The sequence below is a fragment of the Acromyrmex echinatior genome, chromosome 5 (genome assembly GCF_024713525.1).
Source record: "Acromyrmex echinatior isolate Ae372 chromosome 5, ASM2471352v2, whole genome shotgun sequence".
NCBI classification, from domain to species: Eukaryota; Metazoa; Arthropoda; class Insecta; order Hymenoptera; family Formicidae; genus Acromyrmex; species Acromyrmex echinatior.
The window spans coordinates 7,004,227-7,020,224 of record NC_141856.1 but is presented as its reverse complement, the minus strand read 5'-3'; the positions used below and the strand labels follow the sequence as shown (position 1 = coordinate 7,020,224).

At 33.0% G+C, this 15,998-nt stretch overlaps 1 protein-coding gene across 2 annotated transcripts; it reads right to left on the bottom strand.

The window, feature by feature from the left end:
- Positions 1 to 106: 106 nt before the first annotated feature.
- Positions 107 to 15,259, bottom strand: LOC105149153 (hypothetical protein). Of its 2 annotated transcripts, none has more exons than XM_011061372.2 (7): positions 14,928 to 15,259; positions 10,897 to 11,046; positions 9,861 to 10,022; positions 9,399 to 9,575; positions 7,742 to 7,999; positions 4,697 to 4,953; positions 107 to 4,110 (listed from the first exon to the last, which is right to left on the bottom strand). In XM_011061372.2, exons 1-7 carry the CDS (start codon positions 15,190 to 15,192, stop codon positions 3,910 to 3,912), a joined length of 1,470 nt encoding a protein of 489 aa, XP_011059674.1. In that variant the 5' UTR covers positions 15,193 to 15,259; the 3' UTR covers positions 107 to 3,909. The 2 variants fall into 2 exon arrangements, with proteins under 2 accessions (XP_011059674.1, XP_011059675.1); XM_011061373.2 differs by having other exon boundaries at positions 7,859 to 7,999.
- Between the last annotated feature and the right edge of the window lie 739 nt (positions 15,260 to 15,998).

The window sequence follows — 15,998 nt, the reverse complement described above, 5'->3', positions numbered from 1 at the left end:
ATGCAAGAAGTTTTGTATTATGGAAATCTTGCGGTAATTTTTTGAACTCCTGCTCTTTTTTAGCAACGTTTTAACTTAAGAAGAAATAATCACACGCATCTACATATGTGCTTATATCGAAAAACGAGCTTTATTTGGCCCAACGACTATATTACAATCTTATTATACATAAGTAAACATTTAAAACCGGGATAAAACGATAACATCGACTTTTGTAAATCAGGCGGCAAGTCGAGTATTGAGTATCTCGGAGAAATGCGGGCTGTGTTATGTGATATAAGTTCATATATCTTCTCCTCCACTTCTTTCCTTAATGATAATAGATCATCGATCGACAGTTGTGACCGAGCCTAATAACCAGGTGCGATCGTTGTCGAACACAATACGTAAGGGCTGAGTATAAAGACGACCGTAACTGAGTTGTGGAACGTGAGTCATAGGTGTAGACAAATATACAATGTTTTGGAGTAATTATGTATGCCATATCGACGTACAGTTGCGCCAAAACATTGTGTATTGACTTACGATTACGACTCACGTTTCACGATTCAGTTACGGCCATCTTTGTGCTTAGACCCTCAGATAATCTTACTTCTGTGTCACGTGTGTACGTGAATTTTTATGTGTAAATATGTATGCCTATGCAGCGTTCACGCTATGCAACGTTTAAGAATATTCTTCAACGCATTTTATCTTCTTTTTCATTTATTATTTACTCGGGAAAAGGCAGCGTAAATTATCCGAACACGAGAATGTTGATATACGTTTTGCTATAACAATAGATTTACGCCTCTCTGATGCGTCTCCGATTTTCCGTAAATCTTTAATTACGAACATGTGATCACGTGTATATATGATATATACTCATAATACAAGTCATCATAATATCAAAATGATGTGAAAATAACTTTAAAATGATTACTAAATGTCATTTTTCAATTAATAACGATTCAATGATTTTAACATCATTTTGATGTTATTGTGACTTATTTATTGTTGTTCTGTTTGGGATAATGTTTCTTAATAATTTTATATTGTTATGTTTTACACTTTATACAAGTCTAGTGACCAAAGATTGCATTTGGAAGGCTCGTGATGTCAAAATGCATCGATTATGTTAACTTACGATTAATGCCAGCAAACAATTGTAGAATATGACGGTATAATATGAAATATGACGCAGTGGAGAAGATTTCGCAGTTTTCTCGAGTCGTCATTCGAATTTTTAGATATCGCGAAATATTTTAGAAATGAAATTGTTTTTATTTGATCTAAAAGTATCTTTGTATTGTACGGAAATATGATCCAACTAATTTAATCGATTTTCAAATAATAATTAACAAAATGGAAATTCACACACAATCGAAGTCCTCGTTTCGTTTGTATGACGACTGATAGTGTTTAAACGAAAGCAGGTGATAGTGATTTATTTTCAACAAATTTTCTACAATATTTATATGCAATACCTACATATAGATATTTTGTTGCATTCGTCTAAGGGTATAAAAGACATCGCGCTGTGTACATATATTTAACGAATGAACAAGTCATTAATTTTTCATGTCTAAAAACAAGTCGATGGAATGTTTGCGTTGGGAAAATAAAACAAATCGCCTGATATTGCATGCCACTTCAATTAGCAAAGCGAAGTAACTGCAATAGCAACAATGCGGCGTAATTCTCGTGGCTTTTACAATTGTATTTTGTTAAATCCGAACTATAGATTATATTATCTTCTTTGTATCATTTTTATTGAAGTATATTTAGCCTCGATTTTCACTCGAGATTGTCCCTCCAATAATTTTTCTACGTATCGTGATTTTTCAATGAAAAATTTACGATACAACGATTTCGATCGAAATTGAATGGAATAATGTCTTAGAACCTGCTGATATGTAATCACACTCTGATGAACAATTTCACAAGGTCGCTTATGAATGTGATTTAAAACAAATGATCGTATGACAATTATTTGTAACTATGCAATAATTATTGAACAGATATATGTATATTGTCATCGAAATGAGAGACTCGATCGTAATTTTTACATAATAATGCAATTTATCTTGATGAGAATTTGAATATTTCTTATTGTATGTACTCTGAATGAAGTACGATTATACTCATATGTATTATGAGAATTATAAAAAGGGAACTTCATTTTGTTATGCATTTTTTATAGTAATATTGTCAAGCGAATCAATGCTTTTATCATTATAATGCATATATCTGATATGTAATTATACGTATTTCGATATGATTACATTATAAATTAAATTATTTTAACCGAAACAACTAGTTGGATTCTTGTTATGAATTACCCAGACAGCACACAATATTTACAGAATATTTACAAAATATTTATAAGACTTATTTAAAATATTTTGTAAATATTTTTGTGGTCTTAGATTGCACAGATTATAAACATTTATTGTAAGTATTATGAAATATTTATTATAAATGTAGTAAATGCTATGAAAGTACTTAATAAGACATCAGAATTTAAGTAAAAAATAATTGCTATAAATATTTATTTATATTCATTATAAATATTACATAAAATATTTAATCTATATTTTAATAATACTTTGAATAAAGCTTTATATAAATTATGTCTAAAATATCTATATAACATTTCAAAAAATGAATAGTAATAAATATTTATTATAAATATTCTGTGTTGTCTGGGTATTGCTATTCCAATTTATTTCTGACATAGTTAATCTCTAAATGCAGTCTCTTTGCTGACAATAAGTTTTATAAAATTATATATTTTTATAATTAAAAATTTTTGGATACCAAACAAATTCATTTATTTAGCGAATATATAGTTTCTCAGTTCAATTACTTCAAAGCATTGAAACGCTCTTTTCTCTGTTTATTTTGGAATATCTTGTCATCAACTTTGAATCCTTACACATTAAGCGTAAATTTTTTTCTCTCCAACTTACACATAGATGTTAAGCTTTTCCAATATTTTTGCTTGTACCTATTGTCCAAAATTTCTATCATTGCTCTGATTGTGTCGTTAAACCCTGCTTTTTTCCAAGCATTCTCATAAATTCTTATCAGTTTAAGTAACAAGTAAAAATATGTCGCCACCTTCTAATTCATTAAGTACACTTGTGCCCAAGTATATACATACATTCATCCAGAAAGTGTCTTGTATCTGCATTAATACTTCGTCCGTATTATAAAGTCAGCATCAATTTTCAATATCTATGTTCCAAACTACATAAAAGCAAAAAAAGATAAATTAAAAATTTCGCAATTATGCATTAAATTAGATTAAATTGAATCAAATACATAATATATATTAATGTATTATTCTGAATTCGTCCATATAGTATACTTTATCCGAAAGATGTCTTGGGAATGTCCTTAGGATGTCAGACATCCGATAGACATCTCTAGAACATCCTTTGAAAATTTATGCTGTGGGTGAGCTTAAAAATTGTAATATTTTTAATTAAAGAAGTAAATGTACAATTTTTAATTCGCGCTTAAATTTTTCGAAATAAATAAAAAATTTAATAGAGAAAGAGAGAGAGAGAGAGAGAGAGAGAGAGAGAGAGAGACAGAGAGAGAGTGAGTTATAAAATTACAAATCGCGATTCTTTGTTGTAAGAAAGACATTTTTCACGTGAATGGCTTTTTTAATGTTGTTTGTCATAAACTGACTTTTTAACGTGGGCAAAATACGGATTTAACTTATTCGCAGTATTTGTGCATTTATCTCTATTGATATAGAGTTTTGTATTTTATCGCAAGTGTGTTTCTATGTCTTTTATGTACGCGTTTCCATCTTGATACCGTTGACGGTTGATTCTTGCAAATATAATAAAAAGATCGTTAATAAATTATAAGTCCATCAACTTCGTCATACAACATCGTTATACTTGACAAAGACTACACTTGGAAAATGTCATCGGAAGCCCGTGGTGCAACGCTTGTTCCGAAAATGGTCGCTGGCGTTGTCATAGGCGCGATCTCGCCCATTCGGGTTGTGTTTACATTGGGAGTGGTTATCGCCGTTGTTAATGTCGTCGTCATCATCGTCATAGTCGTCGTTGGGATGGTGTCTGATACGTCTGATGTCGTCGGTACCTGCTGCAAATGTAATCAATCCTTGTCTAAAATTCGGTGTATACGACAATCATAATTTAGTTTTCTCTAGTTTGCTTTACATTAATTATACCTATATATGTTTAATGCAACATACTTTTCAAGGATATTTTGTAATACGTAATAATAAATCCTTTATAGAATTCTAATACTAGCCAATTTAATATTGAAAGACAATAATTAATTACTTATTTTAAGTATTAAAAACATTGTTGTTCAAAGCTTTTAATGCTCCAAACAAACCTTCTTTCTGTAATAAATTAACCACTAGCCAGTATTACATTTCTATAAGAGATTGTAATAATATATTTTGATAATAATAAGCAATTTATTAGGACCGTACAGTATGAACAATAACTAAAAAATAATGGCTATAATACATTTTAAATTTAATAGCCAAAAATAGCACCGCAATGGTTATCGGATATACATTCAAGTTTTAAATCTAAGTTTCGCCTCATAATGAAGCCTCCCGAGCTACTTCTCAACGTTAAATTACCACTGATGATGATGGACAACGATAGATACCGAATCTCAAGAGATATGAAATGACCGATCGGAAATGACTTACCTCGTTGTAGAAAACTTCCTTCCCCTCTTCGACTGAAGGCAACAATTCGTCTGTGGAATGGGGAGTCCTAGGACTAGGCGTCGGTACCACCTGTTGCTGCTGTTGCTGTGTTTGCTCTCGTTGCTTAGCTAGCCGGAGTTCCTGAAGCGCTTGGCGTTGCTCCTTGTCGTTCCTCTCCTTCTCGAGTCGACGTGCGCTGTAGCTACGGGATGAGGACGTCGAACTATGAACCGACGCTAAGCTAGGACGGCGAGAACCTACGCGAAAAAAAGAACCACGTAGGGATATCAGCGTATCCTCTAATAGTTCTACTTTCTATGCTATGAGAAATACAATGTAATGTTGAAAAAGGAAGTAAAAGAATCTATATATTGTACTAGGTATAGTATACTAGATAATCTATAATCTGAGCTATCTAAGACTGTAATTTCTAACAATAAGTGCGAAACTGTAATATATATTCTTGCGGTACCTTTAACGCGATAAATTTCGATGAAGCGGTGAGAATGGAAACTTGCGAAGAAATGTTGTGCTACAAATTGAATAAACGGAACGTGAATGAGCATACGAGAACAGGAGCCAAAACAGCGCATTATTAATAAAGTAAATAATAAAGTAAAGATACAATAACAAAAGTAAATTAATTAAAAATACATGTAAATTAATTAAAAATACAAATACTATTTCTAGTATTTTTTTGAGTAAGAGAACTTAGATACATGCTAATTATCTTATTTAAAAAACGCTAGTCTACAAAGTGTGCTGTAATTGTATGTTTTACAACGTAATTCCATACGTAATATATAATTCTGTGCGTATAATGTAATATATTCTGTAAAATGGTAACTCGTGCATATTGAAATTAAATGTAAGGAAGTTAAACTGTATTTATAATCAGGGAATGGAAAGTTATTTTTTAAAAGTTACAGTTATTTGTTTCCGAGAAAAAGTTACCATTACTATTATAGGTACTGATTTTTAAAGTAACTCGTTACCGTTACTTGAGAAAGTAACTTTTCGTCACTTTTCCGTTACTTTTTTAAAATCGACGACCACCAATAACAGCAAATGGGTACCTAAAGACTTTCTAGTCTCAAACGCTATGAGTGACTTGTGTCCAATCAAACCGTGTCTAATCGTGTGCAAAAGAACGATAAAACTAACTGTAAAATTCATTATCGTTATCAAAAAAATGTAACTACATTACCGTTACTAAAAAAAAAGTAACGCAATTACCAGTAAAGTTACCAAAAAAATAACTTGTAACTGTAACTTTGTTTCAAGTAACGAATTACTTCCATTCTCTATTTATAATACAGATTTAAACATGCTTGATTGAAAAATGGCAAATGAAAGTTAGGAGTAACTTATGAAATAATAAAAAGAAATATTATAAAAAAAACTTTATGTGTATGTGCTATTATATTTTATTGAAATTAAAAAAATACGCAAGTTTGATTGATAGCGGTACTGAAACGCCTATAAGTATGTGACATGTATGAAATGATTGCAAAGTCTTTACCGAGATGCGTTTTACGATGTATGCATATACATATATTTGAAAAGCAAGTTTTTAAGAAATACTTATGTTGGCAAAGCGAACTATTATAAAAAATATTGTAAATGTTGTATTATTTTGGCGTATAGGGATTCAGTTTTCCGGTGAGAAAATTAAAAATATTGACTGACTGAATATTTGCTCTTTTACTATCGTTAATTTCATAAAACATCTTTCTCAGCTTTATAAGGCTATAACATCTACCGTGAAACTGGTCCCTAAATTATTGTTGACGCGATCATATATTTGTGTGTAAATGTGCGTGTGCAGCGAGCTAGCTAGTGCGTAAAGATTTCGTGTCTCTCTCTACGTCTTACCAGAAACGAATCACTTGTAAACGAGCAACGAAATCGGCCGCTGCTATCTTGCTATCTCGTAACACACTTGTGATACATTTTATGTACAATTTTATATTTCTTTTTCTATAAATACAGACCTGTTGCTTATATGATTTTTTTCAGATATTATTTATATCATATTTTATAAATGTATATAAAAATTTACTTTATTAATTATTTTATTTACGACGTTGGCAGCCAAGGAAGCGTATTTTGATTTCTGAATTTTAATGGAAAAACGTCATATATATTGTATATTAATACGATTCTTGTTAACTACGTTTAGTTGTCCTAACATCATCGTGTATGTATAACAACTAGCAACTAAAGAAATGCATGAACAGTAAATAGCAATTGTGTTACAGTGATGTAAGGACAGCTGACTGAAGTTAATAAGGACTTAACTAATTGTACCCAAAATTATGAATTTTTTCTTTTATAATATTACTGTGGAACGATCATTAAATTCGACTAGCGAGTAAGACTTGTTATGGATATATAAACGAGATTATCAAGAGCCGGGATTTCGAATGAAACATGGACATTTAACAAAACAACCATCGACAACAGCTAGTTACCATGACTATGTAACAGCAACAGCGACAATGGTATGATTTGGCATGAAGCATCGTTGCTACCTCATTAATTGTCATCATAAATAATCTTCCTTTCGCAATTATACCATCGTTGTCAGCACAAAAAGCGAGCTGATGAACATAGAGGAAGTATAGAAGATAAATGGAGGAGGTGGGGAGAGGAGGGAGAGAGAGAGAGAGAGAGAGAGAGAGAGAGAATTAGAAAACACAGAGTTACACACAGTGATGATAAGAACATATGAATCTGTCACTGCCAGAACACTTGTATGAATGAACACAGCGATAATGATAACAATATTGCCCGATGAAAGCAGGCGTGTTATTCTTTGTGTCATGTCGTTCATACGAACCGCGTATATATAAATGTAAACCGAATTTCGGTTACCCAATAACGTAGATCGATAAGAAAGGCGCGAATGTCCAAGAGAAAGTTATGAGGCACGTATTCATAACGTATAGAATGTGAGATACCCAAAGAGCAATAGAGAGACAGAAAAAGAAAGAAAGAAAGAGAGAGAGAGAGAGAGAGAGAAAGAGAGACGAGATCGTCTACCGGGGCCGTCGGTCGATCCCTCGGCTACGTCACTAAGGGTACGTCGATGCTTGTTGCCGTCCTTGGTCGCTTGCAGGTGACACGATATAAGCAAGATAGCGGCGGCCCGTGCCGCACCTGCTCTGGACGCCGGTACCAGAGGTCCGCGGCTACCCCCGCTGCTAGGCCTCCTGGTGAACGCGCAGCTGAGAGGTCCGGCGCTGCTGCTTCGCTGACTCGATCGCGACGACGGACGTCCATGCAACGTCAGCGGTATGCCTGTGAAATTTATTTTCAGGGAATTATTTCCGCATGTAGAGACGCGCTGTTCGTGTAATGGACGGCGCTTCATGGCTTTTTTCACATTTGCAAACGTGATGGACGTTTCGTTTGACCTTTTAGATGAGATATCCCGGCAAGTCAATCGTTCGACTTTTTAACGAGATATTTCTGATCCTGTCTGTTTACTACGTTACATACACCGATACTACACAATACATTACTTGGCGTGATTTTATATTTTTCGATATCAGAGATACGTTATGTAACCAGAATAAAATTGCAGAAATCATTTTTGTTTAAAATGAAAATAAGATACTCGTGTAATCGATATTTGTTTTACGAGATTTAGAAATTATTGTTATTGAAAAAAACTCGTTCATGAGTATGAAAAAATTGCTTTTTTACTGTATTATTTTTAAATAGGAGGATATATTTAGTTTTTTCCTACTCGAAAAGGTGTAGGGTTTTTTATTTTATGAAGTACGCTTAAAATTTCTCGCTTTTGCTGCATCTGGTTTTAAAGTATAGTTTGTTGCATGACGTTGTAAGTAACGAAGACGAGAATAGATACTTCTCTTTAGAATATACTATGCATCGTATCGATATAGAGATATCTTCTATTGATTTCACAGAAGCGAAAGCAGGTTCTTCAAGAAGGAGAATTATTATTGTCGAATTGTACATATAAGGACGCATTAAATAGTGCAGTTTTAGGAAAATCATGAGATATAAATAATTTGCTTATATTTTGTCCAAAATGATATATTTTCTTCCGTATAATCATAATTAGAATGTTATTTTTAAATATAAAAATATTGTAAATTCTCTGAATTTAAGGAAGACATTCTGTTTTCTAATTTTATTTATAAATTAATCCCAGTTTTTTCTAGTCAGAATAAATGTTTTTAACTTGGAAGAGAAGATTGAAATATGACGAAATAATACTTACGATAGTGATAGTACGTTTGCGAAAATAATCTATTCTTTATTGTACTCATATTATTAATTATAGCACAAATACTTCAAATTTTAATTTCTTTCATTTTGAAAAAAATGAGATACTATAATGCATGTTATCGATTCTAACAAATAATTCGATTATTAAGGAAATTCTAACAATGGATTACTTATACTTGATTAATATCTTCTAAATGGATAACATTTTTTTTTTGTAATTGCGATAACTTTAAATTCTCTAATCTACCAGACATTGCCTTTCGTAGAATATTGGAATTAATTGATCGTTATTTATCCACATCGCTGAAAATTCGCAGAAACGGATTACTACTTACGACTTTTTTCAGTCCAAAGCTAACGTATTTTCGATTAAAATAACTATAAATTTTCTGATCTACCAGACTTTGTAGAATGCCGGAAATAATTGGTCATTATTTACCCGTATCACTGGAAAACAGCATAGGTGGCGCATGATTGGCATTGGCGTAATGCCGCGGCCTTGTATACCTCGCCCTGCTGAATAATTTGAGTACGAAGCATATCATCCCCGTAAAGATGGCTATCCCCGATGCTATGCAGAGTAGGGTAGGAATGTCCGTAGTTATCAGCACCAGATCTATCGAGTCAGATTAAAATGAATTAAAGAAGGACATGACACGATGCGGATCGAAAGATATATCAAAGTATATTACTTCGCTCCAACCGCGAAATTTATTTCAATGTTTACAATAATTGGCGGAATATATTAAATGTTAGATCAATAAATATTAAATTTATTTATAAACTAAAAGTAGGTAATAAAAATCAATATTAAGCCGACAGAATTTTTAATTATAAAAATCTCGCGATCGGATTACAAAGTATAGAATATGTGATCAAGAGAAATGTCAAAGATAAATACCCTCCGCGCAGAAAACCTTCTTGTTAGGCCTAGACAGAGCAACCCTGTGATATCCCTCCTCACAATCGCATACTGCATTGTGTTGAACCTGCGTGCACGTTGAATGTTGATCCGCAAAAGTGCACGTCGCACGATAGAAGCACTGCTCTCCGAGCTTTTTGGCTGAAAGAATCGATAACTCGAACTTACTTATTGAGGAATGTATCTTTTATTCAATAGGAATTTAATCAAAGTTTCATCTATTCAAATGTATGATATAGCTTCAAATCTTTTCTCAAATTGTTAACAAAACGCTGTTTAATTCAGGGTGTCTTTAGTTTTATGTCTTTATATTGTAGCTTGAAATGTTTTCCATAATGTTTATTAATTTATCATTTTTTTAAATCTCTGACGTTTTTGATATAATATCTAGACCGAAACTTTTATCGAAACTGAAAACGAATACTCATTACGTGTCAGTTTACACTGAAACCATATAACTCTTCTTTATAAATATTAATTTTAATATGTGTAATTATTGTTTCAATTAAATTATGATGTTTATAAAGAAGAAGTACTTATATTCTTTGGCCAAAATTGACAACAACCGAAATTTCGATTTCGGCCAAAATTTAATTATTGTTTCTATAAAATGATATTGATGAAGAAAAAATATATATTGTAATATATGGGCATGTCTATACATACAGCTTTTATATAATTCCTTATTTTTTAAATTTTGGTTTCGGTTTTAGTTGAAATTGACATGTACTCGAGTGTTTCGGTTCAGTGTCGATAAAAGTTTCAGTCGGACTCTAATGATATCAGATAAACGTTTAACTCACTTATCATAGTTTTAAAAATTTATTTACGACTCTCGCGCTTTGATTATGTAAAATAAACGAGTGCACAAAAGTCTTTTCATGCCGCCGGACTTCATTCAGGCCATCAGGAACGCGCGAACATTTATTTTCACCGACCGTTACCATGGAAGTTATGATATCGGAACGACCTACTTGTTAGGCGTGAGGGTAACTAGTTGCTAGCTTTTACATACGTTTGGCACATCCCTTGGTAGGCCCGAGACGAACGGGGTAGAACTTTTCGCACTCGCAGAGGCCAGTGATTGAATCACAGAACACGTGCTGTAGCTCGGAATTGCACGAGGATACGACATCGCAAGGCGAGCCCAAGTACCGTCCTTTTTCTACAAAGAGTCACATGAATAATTAATTTTTCATTTTATATAATGGTTTTTCGATACATAAAGAACTCTCGATATAATAAATAATTATAAATAATTATAAAAGAGAATTTACATTTGCGTTATAAGTTTTTTCTTGATTGAATATACATTTTAAAATTATTACGGTTTATTTTTTTTTACAATACTGTTTTATATATTTTTAGAGTGTTGCGATATAAAATTTTTTTAGAAAAATAATTTGTCTTTTGTAGGGAAATAATTTACGTTTATGTGTGTTTATATCAAATTTAATTGCTTTCATTAATCTAGAAACATTTTAATATTTCCCTGCTGACATCGACTGTAATTGTAGTCAAAACAAAAGGATTAATACAATTTATTTAAACTGTAATACGTTTTTAAATTTCCTCGTAAAATCAAATATTCCCTAAAACGTGAACTGATATATTCTTCATATATATTTAAATAAGACAAATTTTCTCATAACTTATAATTGTTATAATTTATTATATCAAATATGTAAGTTGCTTAAATTTTCTCGGTTGTTAGTCGTCAATAATATATTTATAAGGATAAGATATAATTCGCAAACAATTGTAATGTACTTACCAACGAAGTTAACTGCAAAGGTTTTGAGTTTGGATTACTATATTGTAGTTTGCACTCTTAACTTTCACGCTAAAGAGGATTTAAATCTAGAGTCAAAACGTTTGCAGTTAACTTCGTAATTGATAAGTTTATTCCAATTGTTTGCTAATTATATCTTATCTGCTTATGTAAGTGTATTATTAACGTATTAATAACTATCATTACTAATAACTATCATTTAGATAACTTGCTTACGTAATATTTGATTTATTCTTAAAGCCACAAATCTATTTTTACTTTAATTATAAATTATCTACTAACAAATATAAGAAGATTAAAATTCTTTTATTACAAATAAATATGTTATGAATACTGCCAAGTTTTTTCTTGAATCCTTCAGCATTTTGTTGATACTCTATTTTGTGTTCTAATAATATATATATATATATATATATATATATTTTTTTTTTTAAGTTTTAATAATTATATATATATATATATATATATATATATTTATATATGTATGTGTGTGTACGTATTTATTTGCAATGTTAAATATATAGATATCTTTATTCGTAAAGGCTTACGACGTTCTTTTGCGCGGGCTATGTTATTCGGATCAACATACATAAATTGCTTATTTAATGACAACGACAGTCGTGCGTGATAAATGTGCTTCGTGTCATTTAGCGGCGCTATGGACGCGTATGCAAATGCAGAGATTTCAATATTACAGACCTCATTGTCTTGCGGATAATAGCGTCCGTGCAATACGGTTTGTATGCCGTTTTGCGATGATCGCGTACTTCTTCAGTTTTGCGATTGAAAATGCACGGCCTTGACTGGATTTCTTTAGCAGGTTGCATTTAAATTTATACTAATTAAAGTTCGTTGTACGCGTACGCGTTACTGTTACGTATCGCGTGTGTTTTATCAAGCTCTCTCATCAAGCGAAAATTTAGATTCGCGTGATTTACGAAGAGTTTAACGAAAAGTTTTAATAACGTCTGATGGATTAGCACGTGCAGTTATATATACTAAGTATAATTAAGAAATTATGCGTTTCAGTCATTAAAATTATCTTAGATTACATTAATTAAACAAAAAACCGTAGAAAGTTCCAAAAAGCATGTTAAATTAAGTGAAAAGATATTTTAATGAGCATACTTATACCGCTCTAATTGCTAATTCATTATTTGCATGTAATAATTTATTTCTCGAGCAGTTTACATTTTTTAATTTGGAAATTAACTCTTTATTAACAATATGAAATTTTAATTCTTCCGTGAGTCTTACTGAGAAATAGAGATTTTTTTTATTATTCTGGATTATATAAAAATCTGAAAAAATTTTGATATATTTGTCAAAGCTTTAACATGAGTTTCTATTATATTATAGAAGTTGAATTGTATTTTGTTCAGTTTTATAGATTTAAATTTATCTATTAAAATTCACAATCAAAATATCTATGGTGTTTTTAAAAATTCCATGTTGCTGGCGGAGATTTAAATACATTTGAGAAGGCAGTAAAATTGATGCTCTCGTTTTGTCATTTATCAACTTTTGTATTATAACCATTGCAATTAAGTTTTATCCTTTTTGTTAATCCATTCTATCCGATTGCATCTTTCTAATAAAAAAAATGCATCGTGAAAGAGCAAAAAATGTACGCCATGAAATGCACTATTCTTCCCTGCGTTCTACTTTTAAGGAAAACGTAGGCACAACGTGTAGTTCAACTGACACATGCGGACTTAGGGAACGCGCGGAGCTTGCAGCATCCATTAAAATCAATACCGGTGGCGTTCTTGGCGCGAAAATCAAGAAGAATGTATTTCCTTTTTGGTTAAATCGACGCGTGTGCTAAGACAAATCGCCCGAGGCACTTTTCATTTCCTTTAAAACGTAAGAATAATAAGTTAAGTGTTTTAATATAAAATCGAAAAGGGATAAGAGTGTGTGTATAAGAAGAGCAAAATGAGATAGACGCAAAAAAAATTAAAATCTTTATTGAAGCAAAAGAATATTCATGATACGACATTTAACAAAAATTTAAATGTGGTTTGAACAAAGCATTAATTGAAACATTAATTAGTATACATGATTTTTAGAAGCAGAATGGAAAAATTTAATAATTATTACATTTAACTTAACAATTTACTAAACCAATTTTCTTTATCATAATTTCGAACAATCTAAAATATTATTTTTACAAAAAAACCATATCTTATACGGTTCACTGAAAATAGCATATCATATTTTTAATTTTAAATCAAATTAAGTGGGTTTCATAATTTTATCTTAAAAATTGCGTTTATATATTTGGCGAATTAATTTAATTACTTTTGAAAATGTATTAGAAAATGATGGTAGACACATGATTTAATGGATGAACATTCCTGAGGAAGTATTTGTATATTGTGCAAATAGGGAGAACCTTGAAATACATCATCTTCGTCGATCGTTATTGTTTTACGTGAAAATAAAGCATTGTTGTGTCTAGGACAAACATTTGATTGTAAATTATGTTAAATGAACGTTAATTATTGAATAAACTCAAGTATAATAATAATAATTTTCTCTATTACTCTTCTCGTTTATTTTCTCTCTCATAGCGTATTTTTCTTGTACATTATTTAATTTTTATCTAGTTGTTATCTTATTTCCTCAAACAATTTCTTGACTTGTAAAGTCTTTTGCAACAATTTGATTAGCATAATTATCTTTTTAGAAACTTAGCATTATTTTGTGATATTTCCTCAATTTCTACATACATATATCTTTTTATATTATTATAGTATTTATTACACTTCTGATTATTTAATTTTTTACCAATGCACAGAAATTATTTTTTTTATTCGTTAAAAAAGTTATATTTTAGCAAGTTTAAACGATGTTTGATGTTGAAATATGATTTCGTTTTCACCGACATCACCTAGGTAACGAATTAAGATCACAATGCTATCATCAAGCTATTTTATAAATCTTGGCTTCTTTTCTCAAAACGTTCGATTCTGTAATCATCGATATCAGCGTCTTTTTTCGTCGTATAAATTGTAATACTTATACATCATTCATCGGTTTAGATGGAAATTCTAATCGACGTTTCGATAAGAGATATATACTCGAAAGAATTTCTATCATGGTGTACCAAAGCATTTATAAAAAATTCGCCGTTATCGAATTTTAATTTAAACCCAACCATTGTCGGAAATTTTCGTCGAATAATTATTCTCTTGCTATCGATTGCTGTGATTATCCAGTTAATATATACGAACCATGACCTAACTTACCCGTAAAATTTCCGAACCAGTCCTCGTCGAGGTCGCCATTAGCTATCTGCTCGTCCTCGTAGACCTCGGCGTCGTCGTCGAGGTAGCTGGACACCGCCGCGTTATCATCACCTACCGATTGTTTTTGAGCCGGGCTTATTATTTGCTGCGGCGTGTCGCTGGTGCAGGGTGCAGGTATCAGGAAGACGACGAGACAGGTCAGCAGGAGCCAGCAGCAGCAGCAGCAGCAGGAAGTCAGTCTCAGGGCGGAGGGAAGCGCGCTCATCGCCCCCGCGGCGCGAATCAACCCCCGAAACCGACCACCGACGGCGCATCGACATCCTTCCCCGTCGCCTGCCCTCCCCTCCCTCCCTCCCGCCCTCCCGACCTCCCCGGCGCACCTTCGCGCCGTCGATGCCCCAGGGAGAAGCGCCTTACGTCGCGTTCGTCGTGCGTTCTTCTACGTGCGTTCGTATCTTCCTACCTGGCGGTGTAATAAAGGTTATTACCACTGCGAGTCCGCTGCGCTCGCACGAGCGTACGCTCGCGTATCGCTCGACGGCGAAACTTGATAAACTACACTGCACAACGAGCACCGTGAGAAGACACCGATCGTTTCGGGCACCGCTCGAAACCGCTCCGCCTCGTTCACTGAACGGTCCTCACGGAGCAAAAGCGACACGGCTGCAGCTGCGCGCGGCCGCTACTCCGACGCGACGAGCGTCGCGGCGCCCCGCTTCGTCCTCGCTTCGCCGTCGCGTCGGTCCACATCACGTCGATCGAGAGCACGGGGTTAGTCGCCGTGGGCCTCTCTCTCTGGAGAGAGTGCCGGGATGGCGGATGCATGTATGTCCATTAATTTATCGGTCAACCCGATGCCGTCAGTTTCCATCTTTCTTTTCCTCGCTAAGACTGCCCCTCGCATCTTTTGAAAATTGACGCGCATCCCTTCATAAATTCATCCGGCGCCACGAGTGAGCGTGTTGGTTTGCCGAGTGTTAAATTATAGCGATTCACATCGTAATCGATTCGCATTAGGGGGGGGGGAGGGAATAAAGGCGACGAGAGACCAGCACGCCTCCAGTCTTTCGT

Coding starts and splice junctions, on each gene's coding strand:
- LOC105149153 (XM_011061372.2), bottom strand. CDS start 15,192: ATGAGCGCGCTTCCCTCCGCCCTGAGACTGACTTCCTGCTGCTGCTGC. Junction 8,000..9,398: donor GCTGTTTTCCAGTGATACGG/GTAAATAATGAC, acceptor TAAATTTCACAG/GCATACCGCTGACGTTGCAT. Junction 4,954..7,741: donor GGGATCGACCGACGGCCCCG/GTAGACGATCTC, acceptor TTTTTCGCGTAG/GTTCTCGCCGTCCTAGCTTA.